General features: G+C 49.4%; 1 protein-coding gene across 1 annotated transcript in view; it reads right to left on the bottom strand.

Moving 5' to 3' along the window:
• coro7 (coronin 7) overlaps window positions 1-17,862 on the bottom strand; it is a 101,315-nt gene that overhangs the window by 61,757 nt on the left and 21,696 nt on the right. Inside the window, exons 8-9 of the mRNA XM_079745796.1 lie at window positions 13,016-13,093; window positions 12,641-12,723 (exon numbers count right to left, since the gene is read on the bottom strand). Of these exons, the coding sequence (XP_079601922.1) occupies window positions 12,641-12,723; window positions 13,016-13,093 (161 nt within the window). The remainder of the gene's footprint in view (window positions 1-12,640; window positions 12,724-13,015; window positions 13,094-17,862) is intronic.

The following is a 17,862-nucleotide window of genomic DNA, read 5'->3' as shown; positions in this document are numbered from 1 at the left end:
AGAGCAGCCCGTCAGGAGAGGGAGATGAAGAGTAAAACAGCCGAAAGGCAAAGAAGTGAGAGGCCGAGAGGAGTAAGCAGCGGGGGGGGGGGGGGGGATGATGGAGATCTGGAGAAGCAAAGGAAAAAGAAAAAAGCAGAGAGAAGTTAAGCAGCAGCAGAGCGGGGGAGGAAGAAGAAGAAGAAGAAGGGAGAGGACAGGGGAGGAAGGTCTCAGGCCTGACCGCCACATATTTTCCCCTTATGAGGGATGTAATTTACACAAAGCCACTAAAGGTCAGGCCCAGAGCAACCGCTGCCAACTCCGTCCCAGTAGTCAACACACCCCTCTCTCCCCCGTTCCTCCCCGCCCTCCCTCCATCCACGCTCACCCTGCCTCCGTGGGCCTTACCCAGCGGCGGTTATCTATTTAGCTGGGCCGAGGGCCAGCCGGCGTGGTTTTCTAGGGCTGGGAGGTGCGCGCGTCGGCCGGTGGCTCCGTGTGTGTTGTTGGAGAGCCTTGTGCTTTTAACAGAACCTCCAATTTTGTGTGGTTGGCCGTCGGCAGGACTCGGGTTCCAGCGTCTCTGGTCCGCTCCGACGCTCAGAAGACCAGAAAGTAGAGAGAACACTTGAGACGGATAGAAATGAAAGAGGGAAACTGGAAGCTGGAACACTAGAGAGTGCAGGAGGCATTTAGAAGGACACAATCTTTGTGTTGGAAAGGGAAGAGAAGGTTTTTGTGGGTCTGTGTGTGCGTGTGCGGCTTATTTTTGTCCGGTTTCCTGATCCATGAAAATGGCTGAGCTCAGGGATAAACACTCCTGCCAGAGTTCAGAGTGTGAAGAGTCAGCTTGTGCAGATACAACACCTGTGCAAGCGTTTGTGTGTGTGCGCGTATGTGTGTGTTATATGCAAGTTTCACATTTCCAGACACAGAGAGTACAATACCTGGCTGGGTTACAAAGACCCCCTCACCACACACACAACACACACACACACACACACACACACACACACACACGTGTTTTCCACCTTCTCACTCCTCACTTGTCAGAATCAGGCTAGGCTCCAGTGTTCCTCAGACATCTTGACAACTTGGGGGGGTGGGGGTGGAGGACTCATGGGGTCGGAGAGAAGTCAGGACACGCAGAGGTAAGCAGGAAGAAGCGGTAGCCCTTTCCCCATTCAGCGATCACCCAGGCAACCCCTGAGTGTTTACACCAGTGTGTTTTCTTTTTCTCTTTTATACACAAGCCCGAGCGACTCAGTGATGGCTTGTTGGCACTTAAAAGGTACAAGGCATTAGCCAATGGGTTTAACAATGTTTCTGAGCAACACACTGTTCTTCTGGATATATTAGAGAAGAATAACGACAAAAACAATTGAAACTGACTGGTTTCAACCGCATGTGCCTTAATACGGTTTTTGTAATCTTATCTTTGCCCGACCTCTGCGGTATGCTGTACATGGATGACAATATACATGACCTAGAGAAACCAGTTTCTTGTAAATTTTTTTTGCAGAACGGATCCTTTACAGCGAAAAGGATTACCACCGTTAAAACAGCTAATGCATCCCAGTGCACTGCACTACCTCACAGCACGCCTCATTTAGACGTTCTCCTCAATATGCGCTCATTCCCTCTACCTTACGCCGTTTGTTTTCCACCCTGGTGTTAATGAACGTCTGACTCCATGATCACCAGCCTGTCAGCGGGAAAAGGCCCCTAACAGCACCAGGACTTGGCCCCTGATGAACAATCGGGCCCTTGACTATTTTCTTTGGGTAGGGCCTCTCTTTTTTTTTTCGTGGTCTTCTCTCAGGGTCAAACATGTTTGTCTAACGTTTCTTCGCGAAGAAAGAAACCTTGTTCCATCCACCTTCTCTCCAGTCCAGGAGTAAAACCTCCCAAACGGAGGAACAACAGAGCCTTAATGTAGCGGTTTAACGGAGCGCCTGAATCAGTGAAGGACGTGTGTTTACCGGTGTTCGTGGACCCGTCACCCAGTCTTCACTGAACACTCAGCAACCGAATATGCCCTGACAGTTCACCAGTTCACGTGTCGCTGTTTGACTGACGGCAACACTCCCATATTTCAGTGGCTGTTCCTTATCTTGATTTTCCTTTCAAGCGATGCGGAGTGAGAGAGCGCAAAAACAAAAGGGAGATAGAAAGATAAGGACCGAAAGAAAATACAGTGAAAAACGTTAATAGAAAAAATGTAAGCGTTCAAAAACATAGCAGTTATTTGTGTATTGATCTCACAAAACTAAAAAACTACTAAAGAAAAACATGAGAACGAAAAACTAACGTACAAGAACAAAGCGGGGGCAGAGAGACACAAGGACTGCTTGGCTGGAGCCAGGGCCAGCTATAGCATTACGCCACACAGCCAAAGGAAAGCTCATGAATGCATGAGTAGAAGAAGACACTGTATGCATGGACAGATGGGTCTGTCTCATTCCACCTGTCATCCCCCTTGAGCTATGATTAATCCTGTTTGGAGATGGTCCGTGTGTGCTGAAAAAGGGACCTTTAGGCCCGTCTGGGTGTTTGCGGTGTGTGTGTATGCCTCTCTGTATGTGTGTGTCTTACAGTGTCTTTGTGTCTTTCTGTGTTTCTGTGTGTGCCTTTCTGGCTTTCTGTCTTTCAGTGTGTGTGTGTGCATGCTTGCGTGCGTGCGTGCTTCAGTGTAAGTGTTTCAATGTGTGTGTGTGTGTGTGTGTGTGTGTGTGTGTGGTACGAGCCGTTTGGTGGAGTGATGGTATGCACAAATGTGTCTCTAGGACCTGCAGGAATGCACCCTCACCGGCTCACGGTTCGACGGCTGTGAGAGAGGACACCTGTGCCCCATTGGCCCTACACACGCACGCCGCAGCGTACACACATAAACACACCCTCACGCAAACGCCAGGACAAAGATGGAGAGTGCAGCAGAATAGTACTCCCACATTGTGTGTGCTGGGGTGGAACGCCGGGAAGTGCAGGCTGCTCTGTGTCGGATTGAGAAGAGCGTGAGTGGCTGGATTTTAATTGATATAGTCGTTTTGCACGCTTTTACGCTTTTATGGGAGTCTGAGCACGACCTACAATCAAACTCGGGGGACAGTGTGCAGGAATCAGAAAGAAAGACAAGGTTAATAGCATGTTTTGCATCAATCCTTGAGAAGCAGCTTTCCTTTACTGTTCGCTACTGAATAACAACATAACATGCTAGATTAACAATCTTGTCCTGTCAGTGAAAAAGAAACCTCGGAATGAATCATCTCTGAATCAACAACCAGAAATGAAGCAATCCACTTGCCTCATCCCCACGGCAACCAAAAAGCAGTCATTTCACATAGGGAGGGCTTAAACAAGCTGTTTTCACAAGACTCTCAACATGTCCCCCCCACCCTCAACAAAGGCCTCCCCCCCACCATCTACAAAGACCCCCCCCCCTCATAATAGCTGGCTGACTAATCGACCCGGCTGAAATAACCTTAGCATGGCTTCACCGAGAGAGGACCCCCAGGAAGGCCCCCAGGAACTTCCTGAAGAACAGCCGGACCGTAGATCCAGAGCCATACAAGGTGAGGTTCCTCCGTGTTCCCCCACTCCACTGTTCCCACACAATGGGGGAACACACTTCCTGCCACACAATGGGACCCCACCTTAGCCTCTCTGCGCCTCCCCCTGCCAATTTACACTTTGATGAAGCTTTTAATCCGGTTGAAGCCGTGCCACATGGTCATGGGAGTGGAGGCGAGACCAATAATGCAGGTTTATTGTCATAACATTTCCATGGTGACATGCTTAGGCGGTCAAGCACTGTTGTTATTGCTCCTTCCTTGCTTACCCCTTGCCAAGTATAACACACACACACACATTAACACCTGCATGTCTGAAGCGTTGGCGTAACAACACAACACTGAGATTCCCACCTGAAAGGCCAATTAAACCTTTCACACACACACACACACACACACACACACAAACACACACACACACACACCCACACAGGCCGTGACCAGCGGCATGCATCAGCAATTTTCCCGTCAAACTAAGCGTAGCATATTACTCCTGCCTCAGCGCCGCTGACAGGTTTCCCTGGTACGGGGGAAGACAAATAGGGCCCACGTGGGAGATGGCGTCAGCCCACCTGCCTGCAACCAATCACAGCTCCCTGTTAATGAACAATTTCCTCCGACTCCTGAAGGTTTCCTGGTAAAGCCGCGCAGCGGTCGGGAGGACGAACCGAAAAGCCCCCGCTTTCTATCATCCTGCTTACCCACAAACTCGTAAAACACGGCTGCAGAAAGCCGACGACCTGGCTCACGCAGCCTGCCGCCTCCGTTAAACCAGAGGAAAAGCCTGCCCCAGTCGCATCCACTTAGATCTGGTTCATCCAGATTCACACCGGGTCCAGATGTGTGGATCTGCGCTGACGTTATGCAGACAATTTGCCGAGCGAAGCAGGACCCTGGACGAGATATGGCACAGGCTTTGGTATGATGGCAGCAGTGTTGGCAACTGGTGACAGTGGGTTTTAAATCGTCAACCGCTTTGATTCCAGCATTCCTCCTAAGAGATTAGGAGCTACCGCAGAATATGCGTGTACGTGCTCGTAATTGAATCGCAACCCCGTGTAATTTAAGCGGCTCTGTCCACCTCTGTCTCGCTCTACTCCGGTTATAAGAGCGTCCTGCTCGTTTGTACGCTTGGCGCTGTGGGTCTGTGGTCGTCGGTCTGCAGGAGACCCCAGCCAGCAGGCCTGTTGGGGGGGTAAGGTACAGCTGGGGGCCTGGTGGGGCTGTGGAGGTTTCAGGGCCATGAAAACCGTCCGCTAATGGGAAACACATTTTGCCGAAAAACCTTCCGTGTTTCTTTCCATCGCTGCAGAGGAAAAAATAAAAAAGGCGCACGTTTGAAAACCTTGAACGTCGTCCAGAGAGCAAGGCAATGATTTAGAAACGGGAGCTAAAATGAGTAAATAGTTGCTGCCCAATTATGAAACGCAAACCCAAAATACATAAACTCGCTCCGAAGCAGAGATGGAGACTGAGGGGGGTCGGTTAAAAAACCAAAAAACATCATCAACATCGTAATCATCAACCGGCCATTTGCGAGTACCAAGACCGACGAGGAAAACAACATTCGACAATTCCTGAGTGAATGAGAGCATCGGGAAGACCTCGAGTCGGCCTTCCCGCAAGCTTCTGAAAGCCGTGAGGCCCTCCTTGAACCTGCCATTGGCTGTTCCACCACTCGTATCCTTTTACACATTGATACCCAATAACCCACAGTTTAGCCATCTCCCCCGCATTTACTCAACGTTGTGTTGTGAAAATGTTTCCAATGGAGGCACGCATCCCCTGCCAGCCAGGTCTGCCCCAACGTCTCCATGGAGGCCTGGCTAATGACACATGTACAGTATACCCAGTAGAACAGACACTGGGGTGGGGGGGAGACGACCCAGGGCGGAGTGAATGCTGGTCGGCAGGCCATCGGCCCTGAGGAACGGATGGTCCATGTGTTATGGTCTGGGGAGTGTGGGTATTCTTCCAGATGCCAAGGAAAACAAAATTTGCAGCATCTGCAGCTGCAAGTGTAACTGCTGCCGCTGCCCTGAGTTATAAGAGATGGAAAGTGAAGTCGGACACCGGCTTTTGATCCAAAAACCAGAGGGACTCAGGGATAAAATGAAGTACGGGCTTCCCAGCAAAGGCTCATTTGAGCAATTATCTTAACGGCATTAAAACCATTTTAAACTGCGACATGAGGCAATGTGGTGGCCCCTGATGGCTCCACCGGCCGTATGAAATCATAAAACAAACCATGATAGAAAACCATCGTGGAAAAAAGGGTGAGGGGGACTTGGGGAAGGGGACCTGCCTCTTATTATCTTTCTATTTTGACTTCAGCCTGGTGTAGCATAAGTCCCACAAAGGGCTTCTTTCTGAAGCACAGAGTGCGGCAAGAAATACCTGCGGGATGAAATCGAATCCCTCTGTGAATTATATTAGATGTTCCCTGCCAGCAACGGCACATAACTCTATGTGTGTTTTCTACCAGCGCTGAAAGAGCTCCATTAGGCCCTGCTCTAAAATAAACCACCTAATTGGAATCCCAGACGGCAGCACCTTCAAAAGCTCTGCTACCTTCCTCCCTCCCCCCCCCCCTCCCAAATCTCTCTTCTCACTGCGAGAGGAAGGGGATTGGTGGGGGTGGGGCACGACGCAAAGAAAGTCAGGATTGGGAGTGAATGGGATGGGGGAGGGGGGGAGGGGTAGGCGGCCAGGTGAGCATAAAGAAAGGTATTGAATTTGGTATTGAAAAATGGCAGCTGGATCTTTGACAGCGCCGCGAAGAGACGAGAGTCTACCGAGAAGGGGAGGCAGGGCAGGAGGGAGGAAGGAAGCTAGGAGGGAGTCAGGGTGGCTGAGGTCAGCAGCACATACGTTTTAATCAAACCTCCATGAAATCCAGCACTGAGACAACATCTTGACAGAAAATTAGGGGATTTCAAGTATTGGTCTCTCCACCCTGTTCTTTCCCATTTTCCCTTAAAGCTAGAGTAGGCAATTTGGAGAAACGGGCCAGAGAAAGCTTAAATTTGAAAGTATCCAACTGAAATGAAATACCTTCCATCAAGCCTCAATGCTAAAAAAAAAAAGCAAGCTAGTCCCGTGTTTTGGGGGAGTGGGTTTGGCCCTCCAAAACCACTCCCCGAAAACAAGGGCTTGCTTTATCAATGAGTCTGCCTAGCCCTGTGGAAGACTTGGGTCATGCATTATGAATGCATGGGCAGACTACACATAGGAAGGTGGCTAGGAAGGTAGGTACATAGACAGGTAGGACCGTCCAATCATTTCATTCGGGTCTAATGTAACGCTTGGACGGGCTAAGTACACGCCTGCGACGGCTATGGATAACAGATTATTTTCATTTGTTTGTCAGAGCATTTGATTTATTGATTGTCGCCGGTAAAGAAAGAGAATTGAATCAAACATGACCAAAAGATGCTTCTAAAATAAAAGGTCTACCCTAGCTTTAACCTCTGCCACTGCCACACAAGCTGGAATCCTAAATCACTAACAGATTCCAGTCCCCGCGATTCATCTGACACTGGGCAGATTCAGGGCCTGTGCAGCTTCGACCCGACCCTACTCCTACAAACTTCCCCGATGGGGGGGAAGGAATGAACCTGATTGACCCTACAGGCCTTGGCCCTGGCTTCACCCCGTCAGACCTTCAACTGACTTTCTGCAATTGGTCATGACAATGACAACCACAAGAACAAACTGTCTGCACAACAACACAAAGAAAGCGGTTTTTCAGTAAGTATCACAAATCTGAGATTTTTTTGATTCCGTGTTTTTGGCGTGTTGTAGTTGTAGTATTTTTAACTCAAAAAGCGAAGGAAAAAGCATTAAAACACAGTGGCTGTTTGTTTAACTCCAATGTGAATTATTGAGGCCAATCAGCAAGTACTTTTGTTTGGTTCACATCAAGTGCGAGCACTTAAGATGAAATAAATACGCTTTTCAGAATCAAACCCAAAAGCGGCCTTATCCCTAATCTCTCTGGAGCTGATTTCCAGGCGTCCGCGCTGTGCCACACCTTGATAAAGTCCCAGTGTTGGAAAAGCGGCAGCAGTCCAGCGAGTTTTCAGACCAGCCTTTTCTGTGGCATTTTCTGGCTTGCTTCAGTTAACCAAGATGTAGCTGCGCTTAATCTCCCCTCCAGGAAATCCCTCATCTGGGACTGATTTCATAGGCACCGGGGCCGGGCGCAGAAGGAGCAAGGAGTGGGACTGTTTTTCAAGGCCTGGTTCTTTAATGGGATAGAGGAGCTGTGCTCAATCTACCTGATCAGGAAAGTGTTTGGATCTATTACACTGCCGAGCTGCTGTGCTCGGGGCAAGAGAGAGAGAGAGAGAGAGAGTGGGAGCGTTGCAGAGAACCAGCCTTGAGAGTAGTGTATGGATGTGGGGTAGGCGTTAAACACATGTGTGTGTAGTGTGTGTGAGACGGAGCGAGACAGAGAGACAGAGAGAGAGGGTGTTTGAGAGTGAAAGAGAGTGTGTGTGTGTTTATAGCTCTGCGTGTGCATGCGTGCTTCGGAGGCATGCCTTCAAGGCGTTTCAGGAACAGGGGCGTGTTGGTAAGTGTGTTAGATTGAATATCTGCGCCGAGACCCCCTAATTGATCCCGCGTCTTGGAACATTCCACCAACCTCCTCCACCTCAGACCGTAACCACTACCACTACTGGGAGCCCTATACCCCTCCCCCAGTTACCGACCACAACCCAGTCTTTCAGCAGAAAGGTCCCCTCACAGGTCTCTGGAACCTGGGCCCTTTGGCAACACAGAAGGGGTCGGCTCCCTGGGGAGGGACGTCTGTCCACTCCAATCAGACGGCTTGGTGGGGTGATGAGTCATAGAGAACAGTGATCCCTCCCCATCAAGTGCCTTAATGTGCGTTTCTGTGTGTGCGTTTCTGTGTGTGCGTGTGTGTGTGTGTGTGTGTGTGTGTGTGTGTGTGTGCGTGCGCGCGCGCGTGCGTGCGTGCGTGCGTGCGTGCGTGCGTGCGTGCGTGCGTGCGTGCGTGTGTGTGTGCTTTTTCCATGTCTTGCAGTACAGGAACGAATGATTGCTAGTGACTGGGCCCAATTAAAGAAGTGAAACTTTTGTCATGCCGAATCCCAACCAAGTGACCCTCGGAGAATTGTCCCGTCAGCTCAGCGCCACGTCCACGGGTCAACGCATGAGCATGCATCATCATGGCTCGCTGGCGTGTGCAACTGTGTGTGTGTCTGTGTGTGTGTCTCGCTGGCATGTACGACTGTGTGTGTGTGTGTGTGTGCGCGTGCAAATGTGTGTGCGTGCGTGCGTGCGTGCGTGTGTGTGTGTGTGTGAATGAGTGTGTGTGTGTGTGTGTGTGTGTGTGTGTGTGTGTGTTTGCATTGAGCAGTGGAATGAGAACGGGTCATTGTGACGTCTTGGCTATTTACGTGGCAGGCTGGTTGCAATCGGGGGCCAGCTGTGAAGATCACTGATTGGGCCAGGCCCGGAGGCCCCATTAAAGTCATTATTATAATTTGGGTTTATAGAGGGCAGAGTGAGACGAGGCTAATAGCAGTGAGAGGGTGTTGTTGTTCTCTGCTGCCCGTGAGGCTGTTCCTTCAGTAATAGCTACCTATGGTCCGCAACGTTAAAACAGCCCCTCTCAGACGCATCACCCAATGAGCTACCAGGCTTCTCCAGGCTCCATTTCAACCCCAGCAGGAAAAACAAACACTTTCCCTCCATTACTCTCCGTCCAAAATATATTCCACCAAAACCATCCTGTCCGACCGGGAGTGCGTTCTTGCGCCGCTCCAAAGAAAACAGTGCGCTGTATCACTGACGTAGCATCCTCGCTAACCTGATATAAGCCAGCCCGCGCTCCAATTACACACCGCATTATCCTGTGTCTTTAATTAAAACCAGACCCGGGGAACAAATCCATCTTTATCTGAACCTCAGGCATCGGATGACATGGAGCGATGGTCTGGCTGCTGATGTTTGACTCGACTGTCTGCTGTTGTTTAGCTTCGACGTTAGCGCGGGGAGAGATGAGGCTAATTTGGCTGAGATGTTTGCTGAAGGCCTGCTTTTATCTGCCCGATTTGGGGCTTGTCATTGGCTGTGCACCGTGGCTGTACCGCATTCACAGCACATTCTCCACGTAAAAATTACTAATAGATCACAAGGCAGATAAGAGGAAACGCAATGAGGCTGGATAGAAAAAGAAGTGACACATGGATCATTGCAAACAGGCATCGTATGGGACATATTATAAGCTATGGAATAACTGTATAATGTATATATGTTATATCTATAAATGAATAAAGAAATATATTAACATTAAAATAATTCTGTATTTGGTACAACTTTAAACAAAGTCCTCGGTTTCTTCGAAAGAAAGCAAGAAAGCATAAAGATAGCGTGAAAGAAAGACAGCATAAAGAAAGAAAGAATGAAAGAAAGAAAGGAAGAAAGACTATAATTTACAAACTGAGGGGAACTCGACTTGACTTTGGCACGTGACGAGAAACCGATGCCAGCAAACGTTTCCCCCCCGAGCGAGCGACCACTTCAGTTATCGGCCGACGCTGAGAACCATCTGCTGCTACGGCGGGTCGTTCATCTCAATAAAACCGGGCAGGCCGGACGGCCGACGAATATGATTTAATGCAGTGATTACATTTTCCCCCTGATTTAACTCCTGAAGCGTGGCTAGATCTGGACCTCGTCTCGGAGGCTGACCGTATCTGTTACAGACGGAGGTTTGGCCTGGCCGAGGACGGAACCGTCAGAGGATGGAGAGGAAAGGGCCGGGTCGGGGGGGAGAAGAGCATAATGGGTATGGCGAAGGATCAGAGAATGCAAAGAGTAGTATAAGTAAGGCCTTGGAAAATGATAACTTGATGATGATAGTAGAAGAGAAACTTCAGAGTCTTCTTGAGTCAAGAGTATATAAATATTAACATAAATATTCTAATTTAAATTAATTACTGAATAAAATTACATATTTACAAATGTTTCTGATAAAACTGTATTAATTATATTCTAATTGCCTCATAGCTCATAAATTGTTAAGAAAAAGGGGGAAAAAATTAACTTTGTAAGACGAGCAAGCGGAAGAGATGGAGACAAAGAGAAAGAGGCGGGACATAAAAAATTAAGTGATTTGACACAAATGCTGGATAATAATTACATTGTGTTGGAAAAAAAAATGACACTATGCTGTCGTATTCGCACCTTGATAAAAAAGAAAAGTTGCAGTATTTGGGAAAACAAAAAACGCAAAAAACGAAAATGACATCCCAATCCTCCTATCTGGGATTAAAACTGTTCTTCTCACATCAGCATTTCAGTCTGATGGTAAAAATAAGATATATAATACAAAACCAAAAGATGTTGAGTGACAATCAGCAGGGAGACGGAATGTGTGGCCACTGGACGACAGACAAGCTGTGGTCGCACATGACACTCAATTCAGACCAAATGATCTTTCTGTTTACTGAATTTGCTTTTGACCTGCCTTCCCTCTGCCAAGTTCAACTTGAAATAAAATGTTGATCGGCAGAGGCACACATAAAGCTATATGTCAGATCAGCTAAATTTCAATCAAAAATAAGTTAAATATTTGGATGGCACCAAATAAGCACACTGGTTTGGAAAATCAAATATTTAGGGCATCTCAGCCAAAAGGGAAACGTGAAGGGAAAATGGAGCCTAGTTTCAAATACATGGGGAGGCAGAGAGTGAGAGAGAGAGAGAGAGAGAGGGAGAGGGAGAAAGGGGGAGAAGGAGAGAAAAGGAGAGAAAGAGAGAAAGATGGAGAAAGAAAGGAAGAGAGAGGAGAGAGACGGAGAGAGAGAAAAGGAAAGAGAGAGACGGAGAGAGAAAAGGAGAGAGAGTGATGGAGAGAGAGAGGACAGTGGTTGGGAAAGTGTGGAGGTGGTTATTGGAATCCCTGCAGTGTCAACTCCTAAACGCCTGCCTCTCTTACACAAACACACGTTCCAAATAAGGAGGGAGGCAAACAGCAGCATTCCACTGGGAAAACTATTCCCATGGTAAACAGAGAAAGAGCTCGCTGGTACACACAAGGAGAGCCTGCCTCATCCAGCACCCTTCAGTGCAGAGGACTTTTCACACCTTAGAGAACTCTCACCACGGCTCCAGATAGAATCACTCTGCAAATCACCAACACATGTGTTCCCTATCAGTCAGTCACCCGGCTTCCGTCTCTGAACAGCGCTCGACACATCTCCTACCACGGGGACTTCAACAGCACTTTATAAACACAGACGTTGCAATTCTCTTCCCGCTACATTTCATCCCTGCGGTTTCGAAAAGGAATCCGGCGCAGATGCATGATGGGTAATGCAGACCAGCACATGTGCTTGATCGCCGAGGTGCTCGGAGCAGCAGTGAACGGGACCGGTTCTGATAAAATGACCGCACACACACCTTCGCCTCCTCCCTTGGGGGGTCTGTCAACGCTCCCGGGGTACACCCCCCCACACACCCCCCTCCTCCAGGCCTCCGGGAAAATAAACGAAGTGAGCGAGGGATTGGGGGGGTTCAGAAGTTGAAAGGACTTGCAGTGTGTGTGCCTGGTGTGTGTGTGATGTGGGGGGAGGATCTGCTACCTTGCCTTTCAAGATAACCCTAGAAGAAGAAGAACTGTGTGTATGAGATTGCGTGCGGGCGTGTGTGTTGCTCCCTAGCTTTTCAATTTCTTTGTATACTTTTTTCTTAGAAGGAAGTAGAGAAGAGAAGACAGAACGGTGTGTGTGTCCGTCCGTCTCTTATTGAGATCCTGGAAATGTCCGGAATGTGAAGGGACAGTGTCAGGACTGTGGGAGGTCTGCGTTCTGTAACCTGCTGGCCAGGGGCGCAGGATAGAGGCCCCCCTCACAATGTATCACACACACACACACACACTTTTAGTTTTACTACCAAAGACGCACACATACGCATTCATAGACCAACCATATGGTCTTGCACATGTATGGATCTCCGCACAAGAGCGCGTGTTGTCAGCGTCCTGACAGGGGAAGATGGAGAGCCTGCAACCAGGGTGCACTCCGGTGCGACACGTTGCCACGGCGACCACTCACCCGCTGGAGTCGCTGACGGACACCGATCCCAGGGCGGAGCCAAGCTTCCTGCTGTCCCACAGCCTCACCTCCCGACCACGGTGCTAAACACACACACAAAACACACACGGGGTCAATACTGCATTCAGACACACACACATGGTCAATACCACAGGCATATCCACAAAAACACACACGCAGGGTCAATACCGGAAAGACACACGCACACACACACACACACACACACACACACAAACGCACACACACACATAAAATAAACACACAAATAAAAATACATAGAGCGTACAAAGTGCTAAACAAACCCAGGCACCAGTAAACACTGACTTCCATGCAGAGATTTGAGCGCATTGCAAAGGCGTGTGGATCCCTCCTTACCGTGTCCGTGGTCAGCAGGTAGTCGTCTCTCGCCCAGAGAGCGCGGCAGCCTTTGCTGCTGTGCATATTCTTGACGCTCTATAAGGGAAATCAAACAGGTCGACCCGTTAGAATCATTTGTACACACAAGTGCATCAGTGTCCCATGAGAAACATCCAAGTCACATCACGCTAAATCATGCCCCGTCGATGCATGAGGTGTTGAGGAGAGACAGCTGACAAGACAGCCAGGGGAAGGGAGATGGGGTGAGGAGGAGAAAATTAGACCTGACGTCTCCCATGTGCCCCTGTCAGGTCTCCAGAGCGGAACAGACCAGGACTTGTCCCTGGATAAGGACCCCTTGTCAGAGTTGATGTAGCAGACACGGTGACTGATGCCCCGAAGCACAGCTTAGGTTTCCGGGGGGGCCGTGACATATCGTCTGTGTGTTTGTCTGTTACTTTTTACCGGCCCGTCCATGTGTCAAAACAGAGTTCGCTGCACTGATTTGATGGGGGACTTCAGCAATACGTTTAGATTATACTCAATACGCACAGATTACTTCCCAAATGCAATGCATCTGAATTGAAGAACCAATGCAATGTAACAGTTCCAACAAAAAAAGAAATAACTGAGGGTGTTCCAAACACTCCAGATGCTCTACAGTACACCCTAATCCACATCTTAATCTCCCACCGTCCCCTCTACAGACAGGAATCCAACAAACCGCAGTTACGAGCGTCTCGCTAAAAGCAAGCTATGTGTCAAGTAACGACTACTTATAGACCTCAGCGTCTGGGCCTTTCAGAGCTCTGCTATCCGTGGGCTGGATGCTAGAGTTACGTCCCGCCTCCGCGCACACCAGCCAGGTCAACGACCTGCAATAGGAGCCCTGGGCTGGCCGTCCCTCAGCCAAACTGACCGCAGTCATTTATTCACTGTCATTCACAGGTTTATTTACAGCCTTCTCAACTGAACCACCCGAGAACAGTGAGTCAGGGGTGATTCCCGGGGTGGAATGAGCAGGGGGGTGGGGGTGGGGGGGGCTTGCTCTGGTGTTTCTAAAGAGCGCGTCGACCTCTTCCTCGCGGAGATACCTCACACCAACCAGGGTGACAAACAGAGGGACAACTAAAGGACAGGGAACCCCGGTGGGCTCGGGGCGCCTTCTGAACCTGCCGAGTCGCGCAGGACGGACCGGGGCCTCTCGGTTCCACCGTGCGCCCTTAACTTAGTCATGGTGCCACGTCGACGCAACGCAAAGGGGTTTACGGACCCATTACGTCCTTGCCGACCCTCCTTGCCTCCACCGGAAGGGCCTGACGTGCGTTAAGGCAACGCAGCAGGAAGGGCTGTGATTGGTCCGCTCACTAAAACCCGACACAGAACCAAAAGAGGTTCACGACTGCATCGAGGCGTCTGCGTGGTCATTGCGTTGCTTCGATGTGGAACCATAACTGAGCATTTACATAGAGCGCAGAGAGCTCGCTGCCTTGAGGCCTGCTAATCAGCAGCATGGGGGGGGGGGAACGATAGGTTGGTCAGACAAGGGGATGGGAGCAGAGCATCAGGTCTCAATATTGTGTGTGTGTGTGTGTGTGTGTGTGTGTGTGTGTGTGTGTGGGGGGGGGGGGGGGGGGGGGGGGGGGGGGGTTCGGTATATGTGCTCCGAGTGCAACACATGTGGGCCCCATCAAGGCTTGTTTTTCGAAGCCCACTTCCCTTTCTCTGACGTCCACACACTCAGCGTGGCGGTTTGGGGAGCACGGATTCTGGGGACTGGTTTGTTTGATGGTGGGATGGGGGGGCGGGTGGAGAGGCCTCGTGCCGCGTTTCTCTTACTGAAATCTTTTCCACACGGCTAACGTTAAGTGCATGGGTGCACTCTGATGGTAAATGAAGGACATGTGTCAAGGGAAGGGTAACTCGCTGTGAGTGTGTAGGGGTGCGTTACGGAGACGTACGGACTAAGAGACACGGATCCGAGCGGAGAACGTCTCCCTAATGTACACGCCATACCCACAACTTGTTATGATCTCTTTCTGGCAGGGTCGAATGTCAAACAATTCAACGTGAATTACATACACACACTTAGGATTCGACATAACTCCCGATTCAGTTTGGGTTGAGGAAAAGGGGAGAGTGAATGTGGTTTAAGGCCAGAAATACTGCCGTTTTTCTGAGTTTCATTGGTCCTGCAGTAGCAGCAGCTCCCTCCCCCCATTGGTTAACACACACACACACACACACACACACACACACACACACACAAACACACACAAACACACACTCTGACAGGCAGAGAGGCTGCTTAACGTAGCGCTGAGGCCCCAATCTTCTCCGACGCCATCGCTAGCCAGAGAGGCGGCGAGCCAGGGGGCGTAAATCACAACCGCACGTATGGATGCATTGTCTACCGGTCACACTGGGGTTTACTGCTAGATTCATGACACCCATCAGAGGAGCAGTTTTTCATTTGTAACAGAGAGCACGGGGGAGACCACAGTAGCAAGGTTTCTAGATGGGACTGTGCCAAGTTTAAATACATATGGAGATGGGGGGGATATCATTCACCCTTTATTATTATTATTATCATCATCAAGAGGTCACTATGGAAACACTACTAATGCAAGGAGCGCAGGGCTCTTGTTATGTTATCATGGCTCCATGCATATACATTCGCATATATGTATATAATAAAACCCCAAGGGGGATTAGGGAACATTCTACCGACCCGGCAACAGGAGGTTACCATAGGAACTCCAGCAACGCAAAGAGAGTGCGGGTTGACAATAAGTCCTGGGAGAGGTAAACACTTGGGCCCAGCGTGGGTCGGTTCCCGGGCCTGGGGTTCGTCAGCGAGCCTCCTGCAGGTAGCTGAACCCATGCAGGCTTTGATACGAGGCGGATGACAAATAGGCCAGATGTACTGGAGCATTCCGGGCCCACTGAATGGCCCGGAAAACAGATAGATCAAATGAAGAGAGTGGAATAGAGGGAGGGAGAAAGGGGGGAGGAAAAGGAGGAATCCAGGAGGCTTGTCTGGCGTATAACTTCGCCACGACCCATACCTTTACGTTTACATTTAGAGCATTTAGCAGGATCGATCTAGCAACGTTTCGGTTACAAGTCTACCCACTCTACCTCCTGAGCTTAGCCGACCCCATGGTTGGGTTTGGCTAGGGGCAGCCAAAGGTTGTACTTTGATTCTACATATATAGATATATAGAATCTAGGTTTTGTGTACAATCGACTATAGTGATTGTGAATAAGCTTAAACCTTATTCATAGTCGCTGGGCTTAAATCTCACAAGCCAGCTCAAACTAAAAAAGCACGGCATCACAGTGTTAGTATCACGGTTTGTCGGCGAATAAACAGTGACAATGGCCGTGTGTGTGTGCAGTCCCCACAATCTGCATCAGTGAAAAACTCCTTTGCTTTAAGGTGCACCACGGACACTATTTTGGCCTTCCAGTAGAAATAATTCACGTTCAAAAAAGAAAAATGTCCATTCAGGTCTTAAACGTTCAAAACAGTCACTTTTGTGCTGACCCAGAACTGCTAGCAAAGGCAGACTTTGAGCTTCTTGCCATGACAACGTCAGGCCTGTGCAGTGCTGCCTGAGCCTGCCAGTTCCCCTAAGCCCCCCGGGGCCATAAACCCGGCTGATGTCTGAAACTCCAGACAGGCCATGGCGTCCACGTGTCCTATGGACCACATGGGCTCCCATTCACCGACATGATGTCATACTCCAGGCCACGTGTCCTCCTATAGCACATGGACAGCCTCCAGCCTATCGATGACAATACCATCACAGCCGAGACAGGCCGGGGACGGAGCAGTGAGTGATGGCGTTTTGTCTTTCCATGGGCAGGCTCTACCGTGAAAAGCCCCAGATCAAACCCCAAACGATGTCGTTTGAACGAGGAGAATTTGTTCAGGCTGCAGCGAGTCACCACAGGGTACCCAGGGAGACCAGACATCTGGGCCCAGGTCCGTCCGTCCCTCCTTCCGTGCGTGCTGCCAAATAGCATCTCTCCACTGAAGCCACACTGCAGATCCATCCAGAGACGGCAGCGGGCGGGAGGGGAACGAGGCGTTTGTTGATCTTAGCAACAGAACAAAGGCGAAGCTACGGCACAGAGCTGATTGGGTTCACGCAGAAGGACAGGGGAGGAGGTGGGGGAGGAGGTGGGAGAGCAATTCGTTTTCAGGGAGAGCGGGGTTGAGGTGTAATTAAATGTGGAGGGGGTAACATGCCTCACCTGCTTTGATGACTACGTCACAGTGTTAGAATCAGAGAGGGAACCGCGAAGGAAACAATGACAAATCTTGGGGCGAGCGTCAAATGATTTGTGAGGAGTCTAGTAGTTGGGGTGCTTTTCCTATCTGAAAGGTTCGTTGTACAATTCCAAAGGTCTTAAGCCAACCTGTCGTTGAACAAGATGATCAACTCCTACCTGCTCCTTAATGAACTCCGTTTTGACTACAGTCACTTTGGATAAGAGTCAAAATAATTATCAAAATAGTCCATGGTACCGTTTTGGGAAAGTGTTTTTTGGAAGCAGAAATGTAATGAAAAAAAGATTAAACACAAAATACAAAGGGGGAATGCCTGAGAGCACACAGGTTGAAAAAGGGATAACATCAAGCTTATTAGCATGGAAAGCTCTAAATCAAATCCAATGCAGAATAGGCGATGCAGAGATTAGAAACTTCATGAAGACCTACGTATATAAGCAGACAAAGTATAGCGCCAGTCATCTGGATGATTATAGATTCATGTATTTGACCATATGTTTAAAAGCCTCCTGCAATGAAAACAACCTCTCACCGTTTGCCTTTCTTTCTTGGCTGTTTAACTTGA

The sequence above is a fragment of the Pollachius pollachius genome, assembly GCF_949987615.1.
Source record: "Pollachius pollachius genome assembly, chromosome: 11".
Taxonomy (NCBI): Eukaryota; Metazoa; Chordata; class Actinopteri; order Gadiformes; family Gadidae; genus Pollachius; species Pollachius pollachius.
The sequence above is the reverse complement of the archived record's forward strand: the minus strand, read 5'-3'. Positions and strand labels throughout refer to the sequence as shown.